We start from the raw sequence: 20655 nt of genomic DNA, 5'->3' as shown, positions 1-20655 counted from the left end.
TGCAGCTTTTTAAAAAAATAGGGTCATATTATCATATGTATAGTATGAAATAAGTTGTAATTTAGAGGGTTAGTATTTGTGTATTAAATAACAGAGTTTGAGTAGTTCATTTTGAAGAAAAGTACAAATGGATCTCTGATGTTGGTAAATAACTTTGTTCTTTGGATTGCTGACATACATCTGCTTCCTTCTTCTCCTGCAGCAGCTGAAGTTTCACTGCTGTAATAAATAATTTTAAGGTGATTTGTGTAAGATCCATCTTTAAAAAATGTACACAGCCTTTTTAACTAGAAAATTTCAACAACTTGAAATTGCCAGTGAAATGCAACAGTTATTGTCAGTAATAATTTCTTTGCTGTCTTGGAGAAAGTTTTATCTGCTGAGACTCTGTTCTGTTACTTTAAAAGCAATGACTTGTCTCAACAGTACAAACATGTACTTGGGTCCTTTGAGGAATCTTAGTTGCTTTCTGAAAGGAGGTGTGGGCACAGGTGGCATTCTGTCCATCTCAACTCCTTTTTAGGTAAAATGTTGAACTTCATGAACTATTTTCTGCTGATACTGGTTGTACTGTGATTTATTCAGTTCACTGTACTACAACAGTTACTAGATAACGTAAGCACTACACAGTAGTGCCACTCTGCCAGGTAGGTTTTAGGCTTGTCCAGTTTGTCCATCAATTGTGTGTGTGTCAGCTTGGAGGCACTGGGGATGCTGGGGCCCCTGGGGCCAAGATTTCAGGCTAGCCAGTGTCCTGGCTTAGAGACAATACTGACACAACTGCAGGATGCAGAACAACTATTGGTACTGAGGTTAAGTGGAAGTGGCAGCACTACCTGCTAAGAAATAAGGCAGGTATCAACAGCCCAGCATTATGAATAGGAAAAATGTCAAAGTACATCACAAAAGACATGACTCTTTAAGAGATATTCAGCTGCAAAATGTTGGCAACTAGCGAAGTAGCTTACATTTGGATGGACTCAAAAAATTACTAAACCTTCAGCATTCCAGGTCCAACAAAAATTTGCTGGCCAACAGGATTTGATTATAACCACTAGTGGTTATTCTAGGTGTTGAAAAAAACTATTAGCAGTTCCTCCTTTTATTGTATCGTGTGTTTTTCTTATACAGTACAGTGATTGCAGAGTAGAAGAAATAATTGTCAATTACATGAGTGGCCGAGACGGTGACTTTTTTGAAAGCAAAAGAATTTTTTTTTTTTGGAGGTATTGTCAACATCCATGTATGTTCCCATACACTACACTGAGTTACTTTTGACTTAGGTAGTCAGCATTGATATGTTCAGTTCCTTCTTCTTCAGTGCTCTCGCTTCAAGCTAGTCTGCTTCCTGTGAACGTGAACTGAGTATGTCACCCTTTATCAACTTCATCTGCACTCTCTACCTCCCAAACAATTGTAGCTGTTAGTAATTTTTCATTACAAAGTAACTTCCACTAATGTTCAGAATCATGGAAGTAATTTGGGGAAAAATATACTTTGTTCTTTTGTACTTAAATTATATAACTCTCTGCCTTAAGTATAAGCTCAAGTCAACCTCAACTATGGAATCATGAGCAGTATTCACATAGCCTAGTTTTAAAACAAGAACCACCAAACCAATTATGTCTTTGCCAAGTTTTTTATACTCTAATGTAGTTTTTAATGTTTTTAATAGTTGTAGTTACCAGATTTTTACATAGTGCTTCCTACTTCTAAAAATATATCAGTTCTTTATGAACCAAAACATTAGTTTCTACTATTAAAATTTCGTGTAATGAATACAATAATAGCCTAGATATGTTTCTCTTTTTCAAAGAATTAAGGCAGTTATAGATAAACTTTCTTAGCACCTGATACTGACCTCATTTTTGTGTTTTATTCAGTCTTCTATTCTAGACAATAAAGTGATGTGTTCTTTCTTTCACAGCATCTTTTTGGAAAGTTTTTGTATTATTTTCTTATTTGGGGAAATACCGTTCTTGACAGTTGACATGGTTCTTGTATTTTTTAAAACAATTTCTGGAATAGAGCAAATCCTTTTTGTCTTGGACAGTGCATCCAACAACATTGCTACCTGCAGAGCTGAGTTGTACTAATTAACTAGTTCCCCTTTTTGCAGGAGAAAAAATAATCCCTCATCTACTTCTGTGTCTATGCTTTGATTTGGTTAGTTCTGGCTTGTCTGAGTGTCTGAGGTGCTATTATTTCCTACCACCTGCATAGAATCTCTGCTCATTGTGGACATCGACAGCTGTTGTTTTATTTCTTGTAGCAATGGCACTTAATTCTATTACCATTCCTTCTCTTAGTGGCAACTCATCTTAAAATTGGTCATATTATTTGTATGGGTCACAAGGCCACCCAGGTAGAAACCTAAGAGAATATTTTCCATAGCAACTACTACTTAGGCTCTTTCTGTAATGATTCTTTCCAAATGTGCTGTTAATTCAGGTAATGTTCGAAATCCTGCTTAGAAACATCCTATTTTACTGGTGTGTTGGATTCTAGAGTGTAGTAAGTGTACACAGTTTAAAAAAATCAACCATGGATGTGCAAAGCCCCCGTGAAGTGTCCTCTCTTTGATTCAAAGCCAACTTTTTTGTTTGAATTGCCTGAATATTATTTTTTCCAAAAGCACTATTGATTTTTATTACACTTAAGTCCTTGCCTTAGGTTTTGGAAGAAATTTATATTTTTTGACAGTTCACAGCCACTGTAGAAATGTACCAATCTTTATTAATCTACATGATGATGCAAGCAAATCTTTTGTAGGACTATCCCAGGAGAAACCTGATTGTAAGCAAACTAGACTTTGCACTCTGATCTCAAAATATTTTCAGTATACTTTGGTGGTTGTCAGAAAAGTCATTTGTATCTTCCCAATTAAGGAAATGCAATGAGCAGGAGAACTTTCAGGCCTTGCAAATCTAGCAGATACAATGAGGTGTGAGGGAAACATTGTTAATTCCTGTTGTTTTCCATAAGATAAAAGCAGAAAGAGCGAGGAGAGATTTTTGCTTTCTGTGTTAGGAAGCAAAGCCTTGAAAATATATACAAGACCACTACACACAGGCCTGTTGCTGTAATCTTCAAAGTGACAGTGCAGTAATGCATTCATTGCTAACATACATGTGTCTGCATAGACTCAGCTGTGTGCCATCTGGATGGATCTCAGATCCTGTGGTTGATGGACACATGACTGTACACATAAGTGTCTGAAATTCTAAGGTCTTGTGTGGGGCCACAGCTTGGACTTAGGTTTGCCAAGGATTTTTTTTTTTCTCCTAAGCATTCCTCAAAGAAGAGCAAAAGGCCAGGCATGTCTTGTCAGAAATTAAAAGTCCTACATATAACTCCCCACCTGCAGCCATGTTCTTTTTCCAGAAACCCCAGTGACTTTTGAATGGCAGCAAACTCTACCCAGTTCCCACTGGTTCCTCAGAAGTCCTGTCTGTCCCCTGCTACTCCTTGTAATTGGTGTGTCTGTTGCTAGCCCCCAGTTCCCTGCTGTGACCTCTTTTTGTGCCACACCTTGCAGGCTCAGTACCTTCTACAGAAAAGGTTTTAATACCTCCTTACCATAAAAAGATTCATGTCAGTTATTTTTAACGTAACCAAGAACACCCAAGTAGAACAGGTACTTTGTGACACACACCTAGCTGGTAACTACAGAAGAGTGATATAACTATGGAAAGAGCTGATAGTTAAAACATTGATGAGGAGAAGCAGTTTGACCTCCTGTTGTGGTTTAACCCCATGCTCCCTCTCCCTCACTTCTCCTGTGGTGGGATGGGAAAATCAGAAGAGTAGAAATGAAACAACTTCTATGTTGAGATAAAACCAGTTTAATAGGTAAAGCAGAAGCCGTGCATGCAAAGTAAAACCAGGATTTCATTCACCACTTCCTATCACAGGCATGTGTTCAGCCATTCCTGGGTAAGCAGGGCTCTATCTCACCTAACAGTTACTTGGTAAGGTAAATGCCATCACTCTGAACGTCCCCTGTTGTCCTCCTTCTCCCAGCTTTATATGCAGAGCATGATGTCCTGTGATATGGAATATCCCTTTGGTCAGTTGGGGTCAGCTGTCCTGGTTGTGTTCCCTCCCAGCTCCTTGTGTACACCCAGTCTACTTGCTCATGGGGTGGGCTGAGAGGCAAAACAGCCCTTGGCTCTGTGTAAGCAGGAAGAAAACCATCTCTGTGTTATAGACACTGTTTTCAGCTCAAGTCCCAAACACAGCCCCATACCAGCCACTGTGAAGCAAATTAACTCTGTCACAATCAAACCCAGAGTACTTGCACAACTAAGAGTAAGTGCTATATAGTTTTTATTTCTCTTTCACTGATTTGAATAATTTAAAAAGTATCATCAAACAACTTTTCAATCTAACTAGCCCTATGGATTAAGTGATTTTGTTATCCATTTTTGTAGTTTTGCTATAAGAAACATTATTTGACCAATAGAGAAATTTTTGTCTTACTCCTGTTAGTCTAATACGATATTTAAGAAATTTTTTGAGAATAAACATGCTACAATTCTTTGTGGAAATATCTTAAAATATCCAACTACTGTTACGTCTATTGTGATGACTCCTTATTGCCATTCATGCATCTGTCTTGCTGGGCACTGTGCCTTCTTACTGATACAGCGCAGTGATAAATTTTATGTGTGCCTCTTTCATCTGTTTTGAGAAACTCAGTCTGAACTGTCTTCACTGTGAGTCAATGTGTGTTATGTTAGAGCTCTAAGACTGTACATATGCCTTTTTTTAAAACACTTCCTTAGTCTGAAACAAATTTTGAAACAGTTAACCCACCAAAGAAGATCAATGAGTAAACTTCTGTATGCAAAGTTGAATCATATGATGGTCTTCATGCTCCTGGCAATGCTTGTGAATAGCTCCATTAGCAAGGAAGTCAAATAATTAAATGACATCATGTGGTATCCTATCTCTTTCATTCCCAATTTTTCAAGATACTAATTAGAGAAATACTTGCGTGCTGTTGTCTAATTCCTTCTTCTTCCTAAAATATCTTGTTTTTTCTAGGCTTTCCTTGTCGTTACTGATACTTTACTACTTTATAGTTATTATTTTTGTATGCTTCATTTTGGGAATACATTTTATTAAAAAGTGGTGGTTTTCACTGAGGTAAAATTATAGAGGTGGAGTTTGAATAAATGCTGTGACAAAATGTCATGAGGCACTTAGGTCTTTAGACATTCCACACCTAATTCTATATGTTGTTTCATAATGGACTTAGTTATTCCCTCTGTGATATACTTTAAAGTTCAATGTAATCTATGTTGGATTTTTTGAGGTTTGTTACATGTTATGCAAAGGGCAACTGCCTGTAATTTTATGAAAATTAGAGGGAGGGCCTTAAGTTACTTCAAAAATCTGACTACTTTAAAAAAAAAAAATTCCAATGGAAAGGAAGGAAATAGATTTTAGTATCCTTTCATTTGTGTTATCCCTTTGTCAAAAAGGTAATTTCTTCATCAGCATTTATTAAAAGTTGAAAGAAAGCCCTACTTTTTAGCACAACCATCTACTGTGTAACAAATGACCATTTGGAATGTATTGTCTGTTCAATTTAAGAACAGAATGCAATTAACAAGTTTATGGGTTATGTAATATTGTCTCTGCATCTCGGTTTTATACATCTTTGACTCAAATATTTTGAATTTGTTAAAACACTAGTGACTCTTAATAGTAACTTTTTTCCAGGCTTAAACATTTATTTGGCAGGTCAAAAAACGTTACCGAGAACTATGTTCTATAGATCAAGCCATTCATCCTGCAAAGTACTTTTATCTTTGTCTTCTATAAACACAAAAAGCCCTGTTGAAGGATAAGGAGGCTGACAATGACAGATTACCTATAGTTTTGTTTTCCTGTTTAACTTAGGTGGACTCTGTGCAGTGCTATGTTCTGCTGAAACACAATCCCATGTGTCCAGATGCCATTGTTCTTGTTCTCAGCAGTCCCCATCTCTGTGCTGCACTGTGGTATGGCATGAAATGGGCTGAGGTATTTTAACCAAGCATTGGTTGCATTCCTATGGAGAATCATACAAAGCCAAATGAACAATAGGAATCAATTGTAGTAAAAAGCTGCAAAACCCAGAAATAATTGTCATCTTCTAACTTCAGCTGGGTTTTTCAACTCTGTGAGTTATTTTTTTCCCTGCATTACTCACGCAGTCTGAAGCTTGTTATATCTACTCATGTGTGAGCAATGCTGCCCATTTGAATGAAATGATAATGCAGTGCTTATTGAAGCATGATCTATGAAACGATGATGTAATTGCTTTCACAGATGAATATGTCTTTTCTGGGGGAGTCTGTTTTACTTAGCTGTCATTTCTAAAACATAAATCATTGAGACATCAGAAGTGCAATGTTATAGAGCTTGAAAAAGTTCTGGGAATTCAAAGTGCAGTTGAGTGGCTACTTCTTACTTGAAAATTAACCCCAAAAGATGGGCATGAAGTTCCTTCTTTGCCTTTTAAAATTTCTCTCTGAGCTTGCACCTCTTTGCTGGGTTAATTTTTTTTTTTTTTTTCCCTTAACAAAAGACCTCTATGCACATTCTAAATTGCTGTTAAGGAGAAAAGAATGGAATAATTTAAAGTTCACAACCTAGAGACAATACCTTTACTGGGGGGTTTGAGGAGAAAAGTGGTTATGGGAAGAAGCACTGAATTGTGGATGAAGGTAAACTGGAGGAAAAGGGCAAATGGATAGGAAAGCAGCTTTCTCAAGAAACCCCTTTGTGGTTGTTCAGAACCAGGTTCTCTCCTTTCCTTCTTTCCATTTACTTTGAAATTTCACTCTGGGGACATCTGCTTCTTCCTGTGTCTCCTTCATTCTAGTTAAATGAAAATATACATCTAATACAGGTGTAATACAGAGACTGTTTGTCTCACACAGTGTAAGCTTTGATATTTCTTCCTCACACCTGTTTCTAGCAGAAGTCTTCATCAGAAGGGAAATTAAAGTTCGATACTCAGGAAAAGTGCTTGGTGGGTTGGACTGGTAGACTGGGGATGTAAGAACAGGGCTCCCCCATCTTTCTGTCCCTTACTTAATGGATTGTCCTCTCTGCTTCTTGGTGTGTTTGGGCTGTGGAGTGTCAGTAGGTCTCTGTGCTTGCTGTAAGGACACCAGGCCAGCCTGAAGTGCTATTTCATGCTGTTTTTTCTTCTGAAAGTATTTCAGAAGGGATTGCAGTTTAAATAATTGTTCTTTTAAGAGAAGTAAGCTATAAATATGCTCTTGTAAAACGCATTTGTCATGAGATTGGAGACAAATTTTCTGTCAGCCCCTAACATTCAATTTTTGGATAAATATCTAAAATCTACAGAGACTGAATTTGCATGTCTTGTCACATAACTGACTTAGACTTACAACTCGGTTGTTGAATATGCAGATTTTAAATTTCATGCTTGTGATCAGTATGTCCTCTATTTAAAGAAAAAGCTTTAAAACACCAATAATATTCTGAAGTTTATTTTCTAAGATGCATGCACATCCATAATGGATTAACAGCATGTTTTAACAAACCATTTATTTGCTTTAGGAGTGACAGAGAGAAGCTGTTTCAAACAGGATCTCTCATCACCGTCTATCTCTAGTCACCTCCTACTGAACTTAAGGTTGAATACTAAGGGTCATGAGGGAAAGAAAACAATAATTAAAGGGAAAAAGTTGATTGAGCTGTTTTTTTTTCTCCTTCAGTACAATTAGCATGTGAGAAGCTGGCTGAATACTGTATATCATTAGTTTAAACATTTCTGACTTGATTTAACTTTAGTGGTGATTTTTTTAAGTTGCATTTCTGTATTTTGTGGAGAACGGCTTAAGTAGGAAAGGCAGTAAAAGTTCTTGTTTCTATAAATCTTAACCTTGGAATCCTGTTAGGACAATTGGACTGTTTCTAAGAACTCACCCCCTCTCCCAAAAAGTTGTCATGAGTTCTTTTATTAAAGCTCAGAATATTATTCTCAGACTAACAGAGGTGGGGAGTAAAGCAGGAGTGTTTACAGAGTTCACTTCTAAATTGACTGTGATAAGTGGCAATGCAATGTATTATGATTAGAGGTTTCTGTGAGACTCTTTAAGAAGGTTAACTGCAAGGCAGCTCTCAAAAGAAAGCATTTATCTTAGTGGTCATCCTTCAGTGTTTTATACTACTGAGATTTTTTTGTGGGTGGTTAGAACCATTTTTTGTGTTTTATTAGCTGTATCTTGAATACCTCCTACAAGCTGAATGACAGTTTAGGGTTATTAAATCTGTTCTTAGTACATTTTTTTATCCATAGTTAATCTTGACTAAATATATGCTAGTGAACAACCCTTTTTTCTCAGTTGTTGCCCATATTTGTTAAAGAAATTATTCCATTTGACATTTGTTTAGGCTGCAGTTTGATAAAATACTGTATACAATATACTTTTTCAGTTTGGCATTCAACAGGGTCTTTCATGGATTTATTTCTTCTTGCATTATCTTATCTTCCCTTCTAGTATGCTAAGGCTTCCTTTTCATATTAAGTAATTTTTTTCACTCCAAGACAGACACTTTCACAAATGCATACTCTGTGTCTGTATTGCTAGAGATCTGTAAGATTGTGTTTTTCAGGTGTTAGTTTACATTTAAGTTGAGTTTCTTTAGTATCATCTGCTTTCTTTAATTCTACGTATGGTATTTTTCTTTAATTCGAATTATTCTTTAACAGTCCTTCCAGTGATATTACTAAAAGATTAATATCATACTACTTACTTGTCTAAAAGCCATGTCTATTATCAGATTAATAGTTGATAGATCATCCAGTGAAAGGCATCTCCGTATTTCGCTATCACTAAAAAATGGCCTATGCAGTGTAAAGTGATTCTTATCTGTAATTGCTGTCATGGAAGTTTTCACAGAAACTTGATCATTCTCAAGTTTTTATAGATGTAGAAATTTAAAAGTTCTTCCAGTTGTGGGAAAGCTAGTAAGCAAGCATATGTTTGAAGCAGATAGAACAAGACATTACTGTCTTAAATGAGATGCAGAGTAAATGAGCTTTAAAACATTGAATCATTGAATGATTGGGTTGCTGGTAAGGTCAGGTCTTGGGGCAAAATTAACTATTACCCACATTATATCTAAGAAATGTTTGCCTAAACTATTAAAAAAGATTTCCAATGGCAGTAAGCATCTTTCCCCAGCAATTTATTACAAAATTCTGTTGTTCATACTTACCTGCCATTTTCATTAGACCTTGGCTAGATATAAGGAGGAAGAAAACCCCCAACTCTTTCTCCTGCAATTTATGCACATCATTTCTTGTTCTGTGTGTCTTGGATATGTGGGGAAAAAAGTTCTATTTCAATTTGACAAAGTGTTCTATGTTCTCATTATCAAGTTGCCATTTGTGGATAATTTATTGTAGTATTTTCTAAGTTTTCTTGTCATTTCTCTGACAATTTTAATTGCTCTCCTCTGAACAGTCTTCACATTTTTCATGGAGAATAATACCCAAACTGTATTCAGTATTTCTGCTTCTTCCTGAACTCATGTAGATCAAAAGATTCGCTTGTCTTGCAATTTATTTCTGTTTATACATCACGGTTTGATGTTTGCCTTATTGACAACTGATCATTAATATGGAGTTCTCCTTAGATGGCATCTTTGGTTTGTCAAGATATTTTTATTCCTATCTTCATTGCACTTTGGGATGCATGCAGTCTCAAGTCTCACTGAAATGTTATAAATAGATTTTCTAGCCCATCCTTCCCATAGTTAATAAAAACTGGAATCTGGAATAATTTTGGATGCAACACCACTTGCATAAATACATTAATTCTTGACCACTAGGAAGGGACTGTTTCTTTTGTCCTTTAGCATGAAGTAACATAAGGTGCAAGCTTCCTCATACTTCTCACTTGCATCATTAGTTTCTTAAACTCTGATTTTGTGGCTGCAAGTGTGCTTATCAAGAGAATGTTACATGCACAGTCTGCAGTAAGGCGAGTAGCTTAAGGGTGTAGGTTGTGGTGGAGTAGAATGCAATCAGACTTTCCCAGGGGACGGGAAGTTTTATTTCATGGGTTTTGCTTTTCCATGGAGAAGTTCTCCTTCTCCTCCTTGTAATAAACAACTGTAGTATATATCCTCCAATATAGATTGGGAATCCCAGTACGTACTTTACATGTGTCAAAGGAAAATGTACAGAGTCATTAGCAATGTAGAGCAAATGCTGTTAGAATTAACATGTGCTTTATTAATCTGAGAGTTTACCTAACTTTACTGTGTACAGAGTGATTTTTCTTGGTGTTAAAAGTGCTACCATGCTATTTGTATAATAGATTAGTTGGCCAAAAAAGAGGAAAAACTACTACTAGCCAAAAATATTTACCCCTTATAAATACTACTGTTAAAGAATGTAATTTAATTCCGTGCTTCAATAAATTATTTTTAAGTGTGTTTTATTACCATCGTTTCTTAAACAATAAGGAGACATTTTGGCTGCGAATAGTGATAACATCTGTATAGAACTGTTTTTGGATAATATTTTTGTTTTTCCTGACACGGTAGATAATTAGGAATTGTAAATTACACTTACACTCTTCATCATGTTAGCAGGACAGTGTATCAGACTGTATGTTGTTCTTGGTGCTGGCTCAGGTCTTGAATTTCAAAAATTCTTGCACAGAAACGCATGATGAGTTTCAGTTTCTAGCAGCAAAGTTCATGTGATAGAGATGTAGACAAATAGAGACTCACATGAGAGGTTTAGATGGAGACCTTGCCACCCGTTAACACTTTGAATGAAATTTGTTTCCTGTTTGTAAGCGAGAAAGTCATTGTTGTCAGCTGTTTTGCTGGCATTTTAGCCTTGTTCCTGGTGGTCAGATAATCTAATTTCAAATGATTCCAACAGAAAAGATGATAATTTTTTAGTGGGTCACTGGGTAGCTAAAAAAACTGCTTCTGTTCAGGTTTCCTAGGGAAGAACCAAACCCGGTGAACTATGTTGACAGGGTAACACAGCAATTTTCAGAGATGTAGCTAAGCTTGAGAAGTGGTGTGTAATAAATGAGATATTATAATGTAGAGCTCAAGGCCTGTTCTCAAGGTTGCTTCATAAATGCTTGGATCTCTTCCCTTACGATGCCTCACAGCATGACTGAGGTGTTTTTCAACCTTGATCTCCCAGGGACTTAGTGGAGGAGCTGTAACTCTGTTAGTGTGCTGGGCTGTGAGCAAGTAGGCCAATTCGGTGGATGCACAATCTGCATCTTTATACTCTGTGAAATAATAATAAAAGCTGTTGGGGAGTCTCTGTCTTCCCTCTGTATTGAAGTAGTTAATTAGTAAGGATGTAAACAACCAACATGTAACACTTCGTAGAATATACAGTCTCATTCTGCTGAACTCTTGTTAACCCGGATGCCTGGTTAAATGCCACTGTATTATATATTTGAGGTTATTACTGTTCAGATTATCCATGATAATAGACACAGATAATATGCCGACATACTCCAGAGTAAGTCTGTGCAGACAGGTGCAGACAGATGCAAGCTTGCTCTGCCCACACTCTGAGCAGGCTGTATGTGAGCCAGTTCCAGTCTGGAAGCCATCAGCCAGTTGTGTGGCACTATGCCCAAGCTAAAACACCTTGTCTCTTAGATAAATGAGGCTTTACAGCTTCTGAACTGAAGCTGACTCACATTCAGGCAGCTTCAAGCTGAGTTTGCACTCAGCTGCTTGTCTGTGTAGATGTATTCATCATTCTACATTGCTGTGGAAGGGCTTCAGTAGAAATCTGCATCCTTGTACTCTTGTGCAGTCTTCTCTCAACAGTCATAGGTATAAAGTCTCTCAACTCCAATTATAGTTACTATAGAGATAAGCATTTAATAATATATCGACAATTATTTTGTGGGGCCAATTCAAACCCATGTATGTACTGTGGGTTTGATTCAATCTTAAGAGTGTCTCAGTGGAGCACTGATGGAGTCATATGACAGCAGCTATTTCACGTGGCTACGAAGTACTGTTTCCTGGAAGTGTTTGGTGTGAACCATTATTTCCTGGAATTAAGTGTTTGGTTACATATTTTTCCAAGCATTTTCCCAAGATAGGAGTAGTGGTGCAGTAAATGCAAGTATCCTGTGAGCCCCCAAGACAATAGAGGAAAATGAGATGATGTTTGTTTTCCCTTACAAGAATGTGCTCATAACTTCTGGTTGGCTTTCATAATAGCTCAACACCATCAACTGAGAAAAATCCTGCTACAGTCTACAAAATCTTACGGGTTTATGGCTGCAGAATCCAGAGTGTTGATTTTTTCAAAGCATGTTGACTGGCCCTCCCATAAAAGGTTTATCTCCTTCGCTACTTTAAAGTGGGACTACAGTGTGTTGCAAGGTTGAATAATTTTGACTATAAGAAGGTGTGATTGTTTTGGCTGGCAACACAAAAATTATGGATGTAAGTGAATCTCATCATCAGATGTCAAAATGATACCAAAGAACTGAGGTGTTCTGACTCTTCTTCTTCAGGTTTGTGTTTTCACTGCAGATTTCAAGTCAACTTAAAACTTTTCTTCTGTTTGTGGATTTTCTTCTTTTTGTTGCATATAATTAAATAGCATATATCACTAGGAACCTCCTAGATGGCAAGTATTTACCATGAAATTTGCTATTAGATGAGGAGACATATTGGGTCTGTCTGAGATGAAGTTAATTTAAATAACTTGAAAGATATTTAGATGAATTCTTAAAACCTTGGAATTTGAGATGTTGATTTTTTTTTTACTTATTTTTGTTCTGAGCATATTGAGTTTGTGATGGTTACATAAATGTTTATCTCTGGATATGAAATACATTTATCTTTTTAGGCTGATGATTATGGTGTAAATAGATTTATATTTTGCTGTTTACCAGACCTGTCTACTTTACAGCAATGAATACTATGAATTGAAGGCTAGGTTTTAATCCCACTGATATTAATTGCAGACAGTACAAATGCTTGTATTACATCTCCTGAAAATGAGAGGAACATTGTGAACATTGAAAACTAAGAAGTTTTTAGAAGAGTATATCAACTAATGCAGCGTTCTGTTTCGTTGTCTTTCAATTCATAGTCGGTTTTTGTTTAAAAGTTTATGTTATCATCCCTGGAAAAACCCCACTGTCTATACCTAGGACCCATTTCTGAGAGAGAAAATTAGACTTGTGTGTCAAAGGTACTGCAAAGAGAAAGCTGACATGGTGTTACTTTGTTGTTGTTGTTGGAGTCGGATGCTCAGAAAAGGACGTGTTGAAATTTTCTGTGGTGCAGAAGTTCTCTGCTTTCTGCGAGGTGAGAGGAACTGTTGAATACAGTAGCAAATCAGGTTCCTTCTGATTCAGTGCATTAAAAAGTTAGGACTGTAATGAAGGTGATAAGGAAGTGGTATTGTATTTGAGCACAACCCACGAAAACTTTTATAAATTACCATGCAACAAATATTATGCATTATTATGAGGTCTACAGAAAACTATATACCTATATCTCATTTTAGATGAGCATTATGGACCTGTGACCCTTTGGTATATTTTTTTAATACCTGTTATTTAAAATAATTAATAGCTTTCATTTAAATTAGGACTGTTGGAAACTTATGGCATCCTCTTTTAAACATCATTTAACTGTGATTAGAATGAAGAAGACAGAATAATAAATGAGACTATTTAAGTGTATGAATAAAATGCAACTGTTTATCTAAAATTGATCCATGTCTCATAACTTTGAGAGTAAAATAAATGAGTTGTTTTTCTTTGACTCCATCAGAAATATTGTCCTTTAAATATTTACATTAATACATTCGGAACTTTGAAATAAAAGTGAAATAGCTTTCTTGACATTTTTGCTGGCAAACTGAAGGACTGTGAGAATTCCAAACTTCTAGCTCACCTTGGCTGTATGAAGTTCCGGAGCCATGTTCTTACATTGGAGCCTAAGGTTAATTTATGGTTCATTTGTCCATGTTTATTTTTTAATGATTGATCTTATATAGTTCTGGAAAAAGGCACAGGCCATAGCACATTCTGTTCTAAAAGCTATTAAGTGTTATATGCTTTTTCTTGGCTGGTAAGTCACAGTCTGTCTTTGAATGCGTTGCGGAGGATGAATATCTTTTATTTAGGAAAATTAGGGATGGATTAGGGCCTTTGCATTGTGAGCATTTTAGAGTGTAAGAAATAATAAGGTACTACTGCAGGATCTGTGTTTCCAACTGCCTGTTGTGAAGATTACCTTTGTCAAATGTCCTCACAAACTGTTCGTGACGTGACCCTACTAGCTTCTATGTAATTCTATATGTCTATGAGTGCTGAAAGTTTCTGTTTCCTTTATGGAGATTGAGGGGTCAAGAATCCAAAGGAAAAGATTTCTCAACAATTAGATCAAGGGGCTGCTTTTCTGCATGTTATATTTTACTTCTACAATTATAGTTTTTTGGTCCATAGGAAAACAGTTAAGTAAATTTGAGGATGATCTCCTGAGATTTCTGTACTGAGGACTCTGGATTTTAAATCAACAGATAAAACAAATATTTTTATCTGTATCACTTTGTCTTTTATTATTCAGTCCATGTGATTTGAATAATTCACAACAGATTTATGTAAGATATTATAGAATTTGGGAAAGTAAATTTGAAAAAAAACAAACTGAAAATTTTTGAAAGCAAGACATTTCACAGAAGTATTGCTAGATATCATATTTTAGTAAAATATCCTAAGGTACATGTTTTATGAGATTGTTAAATAATGAAATATAAATAGGACTTTCTGGGCTAAAAAAGACTTAATGTTTGGAGTTAAAAGAGTGTTCGAAAGGTAGATGATTGTTCTCACAGTGATTAAAAGAAATAGGTAATGTAGTATGAAATAGTAGTTAATGGTCTGTTTTAATGAGAATATAACATTTTAAAAAATTTTATTTCCAGGCAGGAAGCTTTACTTGCTGCAATTAGTGAAAAAGATGCAAACATTGCCTTGCTTGAACTGTCTGCTTCAAAGAAAAAGAAGACTCAAGAGGAAGTAATGGCTCTTAAGCGAGAGAAGGACAGATTAGTACATCAGTTAAAACAGCAGGTGGGGAGACATTAATTTTCATATTTTCATGGATTTTCAATTTGTACTATTTTATTCTAACTTCATATTAAAAGTCTTTAAGCCAGGTCTGACAAGTAACAGCAGTTATGACAGGTAGGAGGTGTTCAATGTAAGTGTTTCTGTATTGCCTCTCTGTGGTTGTTAAGCATTTAGCTGCATGTTTGCTCGGCTCATATTATATGCAGCCAGTGGACTTTGTTTTCCCTCCTCATAGAGTTTCCAACCCTCTTCATTCTGTGAGACAGAGGAGAGCAGATGCTCCTTGCCACAAAGCAAGATCTGTCCATTCTATTGACTCTTTCTAACCTTCTTTTGTTCAGATACTATCTTATCTGTTGTAAAATAATTGTGTTTTCAGAAGGTTTCAGCCTTTCTGAGAGGTTATCTGGAAATCATGATGATCTTTAAAATAAATTCTGAAATGAGTAAAAAGCACCCTGTCTTCAACACTGTAAGTCATTTAAGGTTTTAATTTTTACAAAATGTAGTTACAAACTCTAGACAGAGATTTTATCATCAGCAAATTTATGATCTCATTATTAATGAGGAAAATAACCATACTAGACATGGTACACATGTACCAGACTGGTACGTAGGTTTAATAAAAGTCTGCATACTGTGCAGTGGCTACTCCCCCTGCTTTTTAAAAGGTAATAGTCGTAGCCAGAAGAGGTCCTGTAGGCAAGAGGATGAAGGATGTTCAGATAACCTAGGCACTAAAGACCTGTGCCGTGTGACATGAATGTTGTTAAACACCTTTCCTCTTTCAGAATAGGTGAAAAAGATGAGAAAGATGTTTCCAGACTCTGTCTGAAGGTGTTGTATCTGATGTTTTCCTTTGTGTGAGATTACTGAATTCTGTGATTGTTGCCTGAGAAAGGGAAGAACACCATCTCCAAAAATCATTCTGGTTGTCTTAGCCTGTCAAAGTAACCACTTTGCTGTCAGGCAGTGTGCCACTTTCCAAATGAGCATGCTGTGTTAATAGCATCTAGGACATACTGTGTAGTCGATGTTATGATTCTTGTTCTGAATCATGCATTACATACTGTAGAACTCCTTGCACTCAATAACAAAACGTTAAGGAAAACCCTACCTGCTATGCTGAATTCCCAGTAGCTCTGAATTCATGCATCTAATCGTTACAGCTTTTTCCAACAGGTCTATAAAAATAGGAAACAGCCCCTGATCATGAACTTATCATCCACTCGTGATGCTGACTTCATTACAGACATTCCAGCCAAGTACCTGTGTTCCAGTCATGATGCACTCATGTCTCAGGTCAGTCAGCTGGCCAGGAGACATTTCACCCAGATTTTATATACTAAATAGGCAGATATGCTTTATGCTTTTTAGTACTTCATCCCACTGTGCTGCGTTGAAGAAGGTGTTATGTTCCAAATAGGTTGGGGGACTTTTGTTTTGGTTTGCATTAGAAAAGTGAAGGCAGTTATTTTCTATTTTAGATATCTTCTCTCTTCATCTTTATCTTTTGCTGTTGGAGAGTAAATGAATACACCTCTGCCAATTTTCAAGATACTAGTCATGGATATTTTTAAAACCTTCATCAGAGTCTTTGCCAAGCTGTTCTTTTTTCATGCCTTTTTTTGTTTGGATTTTGTTTTGGTGTGGGATTTTTTTATTGTTTTTTTTTTGTTGTTGTTGTTCATTTAGCTTGGCTTTGTACCTTTAAGCTATTGCTGAAAATTGTTCAGAACGTTCATAACTTTCTTCAGACAGAGTGAAGGGACAGAAGAGGAGGATTGCTAGAGAGGCATTGTTTTGGATAACTTCAGTTAGAATTGTAACCAAATACTTCAAATACCTCCATTATTTATAGTGATAAAGATCTTCAGTAAAGCTATTTAACTAGATTAAATTGATGCCAAAATAATCTCACTGTTATCTCAGACACCACAAAAAAAAAAAGAGACACCAGGAACAGGAATGTGGTTTAACTAGGTCACCACTTTATTACACTTAAGAATTATCTGATAATAGAGGTTTTAGAGATCATTCATACTTCTTTAATCCCTTTGGGGAGAGCCTCTGTCAACCCCCAAAGCTTTCACATGTGCATCTGACACAAAAGCTTTAGTGCTACTCTTCCTTGCTATGACTGTGCTGGGCACTGGGGGGAAGCGGCAGATTCCACAGTGTCTGATATATCCACCCTGTCCCTCAGTTTATTTGAAAGATGCTGTCTCCTAATCTAGTTCTGATTCACTGGAACCTGGGGGAATGATCACCTGCAGTATAATTATTTTAAATTTTTTTTTCTTAGCTTTTGCCTTATTGATCCCATCTTCTGTTTCCAGAGCTATTACAGTGCTGGAAGAAAGAAGAAAAAAAGGCCCAACTTCTCCAGCCTAACGTGATCATAAAGCAGAGAGATTGATATGTATTGGAAGATGGCTCCCTAGATAGTGCTAAGTATTAGGCCCCCAGATCCACTCCTGTTCTGTCCTGTAGGAGGACCTTTTGCTTTGAGAGGCAGAATAACATGGTGCACAATGATCTCTATACCCTTCATGTATATTCACAAGAGCAAATGGATTTTTGATGTATCTACCTACCCAATCAAGCAGAAAGCCACCTGTTCATGGCTATAGGAGTCTGAGAGTTTATCAAGGCAGCAGGGCAAAGGATGACAAATGCAGACCTTAAAAAATCCAAGGAATTTCTTGTTACGTTGCTCCTTACAAATCTTTTCCATCTTTCAGTTAACAATGGGAAAGGTAGGCTGCATGTGAAGGACTGTGGCTGAAAATCTTGTTAGCAGAGCATCAGTAAGAGTAGGCTTACCCTGTTCAATGAAGAAGCATTGACTGATATAAGTGTTGCAGACAAACTCCTCCTTTCTCCTTCAGCATCTTTGATTCATTTATTCTCATAAATTTATATCCAAGAGGAAGGTCCATTCTCAATTTTCACATCAAATAATCCATTTCCTGAACATGAAAAAATACTGTTACATCTCTTCTGTGTGGCTGCACAATCTCTGTCATCACAGATGCTTCAATTCTAGATTTCTTCATTAAATGTAAAACTATTTTCTACTGTGTTTCAGAGGTGGTTTTAATCCCCATATTTTTCTGTTTTCTTTCTACAATTCCCCTGCTATTTCTGATGATCTGTGAATATTCCTGATGTTCTTTGAATATTCCTGAGAAATGTTCTCTTCAGAACCAGACTTTCATTTTATTGTTGTGTTAGAGCTGCAAAACAGAAGGGTGGGTGTTCCAGTGTAAAGCAGCAATTAAAATGGATTATGTCTGAAGTCATGTAGACAGGCTATTGGGAAATAATTTGTAATTAAGAGTTCTAATTGAAGTTAGAAATTTACTTGAACATGAATTCACCTTGCCTGGAAATCTACATGCACAGCTGTAGATGTCAGCAAAGCTCATACAGAAGCAACTTCCAGAGTTTCTTTAGATAATCTTCTATTTTCCCCATAATAGCACAGCATTCACCTGCTGATGCTGCAGTTGAGCTTCTAATTGCATCTACTCTCCTAATGTTCTCATGCCTCCCAAGCACAAGTTGTTTTTCAAAAGTCTTGTCATTGTACTGAAGAAGCAATAATTTGAAATTAGCCTTCAGTGAGGATGAGCTTTACCTTTTGAAAGAGAAAATACTATTTCAATCAAGGTTTTATTTTCTGATCTTTAGATAGGTAAATAACTTTGGCCTAAATGAGAGGCTGTTGAAAGTTCAACCATCATGCTGTATCACGAAATATCTGACACTTCGATTTGCTTATGGTTTGCAGTTTGAGGAGTTGATTTCAGAAACTGATTCTCTGCTGCTGTTGTTTTCAGTGGCATCCTAGACATTGCAGTGTAGTTAGTTAACTCCAGTTCCATATTCCTAAGAATTTCAAATCATTGCAGTGGATAATACCTTAAAAAGTGCAACATTAGACTCCAAGTCTAGACTGCTGGTTTGCTATTGCTATTGAAGTGGTGGCTTCAATGTCCAGGGTAGGATTGCTGTAGCTTGGAAGGTCCTCTGCCTATGTGAAAAAGTAACTTCAAAGGGCTTTTCTTTGAGACCTACAAGGCTGTTTCCTATTTGAGTATTCTCTTTGGGGTGTAAGAAGGAAAGTCACTATCTTTGTCTGGAAAATCCTGTTGATGAAAGTAAATTTCCTAGAGTCAGAATTTTCTTTCATACAAAAAGTTGAATATTCCTTCTTAATACTTCCATGTACAGGAGGGGGACAAGTGCTCTTTCACATAACTGATGAGGCCAATGAGGGTCGCAATGTAAGGGAAGGAGTTGTGGAATTTTAATGGCTATACTTTGTAACTTTATAGGTGCTTACCTAGTTGGAACATCAACGTGTTTGCAGATTCATCTACTGCTACTTAGAATGCTGTAGAAGAGCTGTGATGATTCCCACCCTGTGAGGTCATTGTAGTCATCAAATACTGCTTCGTATTTAGAGAGATAGGGCACAGTATGTAGTAGATGTCTCAAAGGTTCAGGAGGTCAATTCTATTAAACTCAGTGGAGTAACCCAAAGTATTGACGTTACTCATAGAATTTTATTGTTATTGGATTAAGGCCAGAAAAACAGATTCTATCGCTGCACTGTAATGTACCGCAGACTCGCACCGAGGTTGAGTTACTTAAATGCAAATGTAGCTGCTTTTACCACAGAGTTACACTGTGAAAAGCTTTTCTAGTTGCTCTGGTAGACTCCTGAAGCGTCCTGGTGTATTTTGTATTTTAACTGGAAGCTTCTGTTCTCTCCACAACCTTCCTTAGGGTTGCTTCAGAATATTAACATTGTGCCACGGGCAATGAGCATGAAAAATTCCTTGAGAGGAAGGAAAATACTGAGAGATTTTCAATATCCAGGAGTAACAGGCTGTTGACTAAGCAGGCATCATTTTGGCAAATATAAAATAAATAGAGTTTACCATGGCATAAACTTGATGTTATTTTATGTCTTTCAATGTAGTTTGTCTTACAACAGTAAAGTCAGTTTGGAGACCAAGTATTGACTTCTGAAATGCACGTGGCCCCTGCTCTCCAAACTTAAGAAGTTACCTGCATCCTTTTCTTTTTAGTGAATCAGTGTTTTCCACATTGACAATTGACTTGAAAGTACCTGCAGACTGACAGTTACCCAATAGTAATCTAATCTAAAATAAAACCAGAAATACCATGTGTTCAAAAAAGAGTTTAAAAAGCCCCAATGTCAAATATCAGTGGTTTTTTTTCCTATTTTTAAATAGTTCATGACTCAATGCTTCTAGAACCAAATACACAGTTAGATACCTTTCTCCAGTTTTTCTATTCTAGTTTTTCTGGAGTTTGGGAATATCAAACAGATTGGAAACTACTAAGACATTGATTTTTTGAAGAAATTTGTCAAATTCCTCACACTGAAAAAGAAAAGGAAGCATCTTAAAGTAATGGAATATGCTGCCTTTGCAGGAAAATGGGAATATGTGATACATTTTAAATATGAAGCTACAGATGGATGTGT

At 36.5% G+C, this 20655-nt stretch overlaps 1 protein-coding gene across 1 annotated transcript in view; it reads left to right on the top strand.

Moving 5' to 3' along the window:
• Positions 1-20655, top strand: part of ERC2 (ELKS/RAB6-interacting/CAST family member 2) — a gene marked incomplete at both ends in the record, with an annotated part of 332401 nt that overhangs the window by 285507 nt on the left and 26239 nt on the right. The window contains 2 exons of the mRNA XM_084269469.1: positions 14984-15131; positions 16314-16433. Coding sequence (XP_084125595.1) covers positions 14984-15131; positions 16314-16433 — 268 coding nt within the window. The remainder of the gene's footprint in view (positions 1-14983; positions 15132-16313; positions 16434-20655) is intronic.

Source organism: Gallinula chloropus (assembly GCF_964237585.1).
Source record: "Gallinula chloropus genome assembly, chromosome: 12".
Lineage (NCBI taxonomy): Eukaryota > Metazoa > Chordata > Aves > Gruiformes > Rallidae > Gallinula > Gallinula chloropus.
The sequence above is the reverse complement of the archived record's forward strand: the minus strand, read 5'-3'. Positions and strand labels throughout refer to the sequence as shown.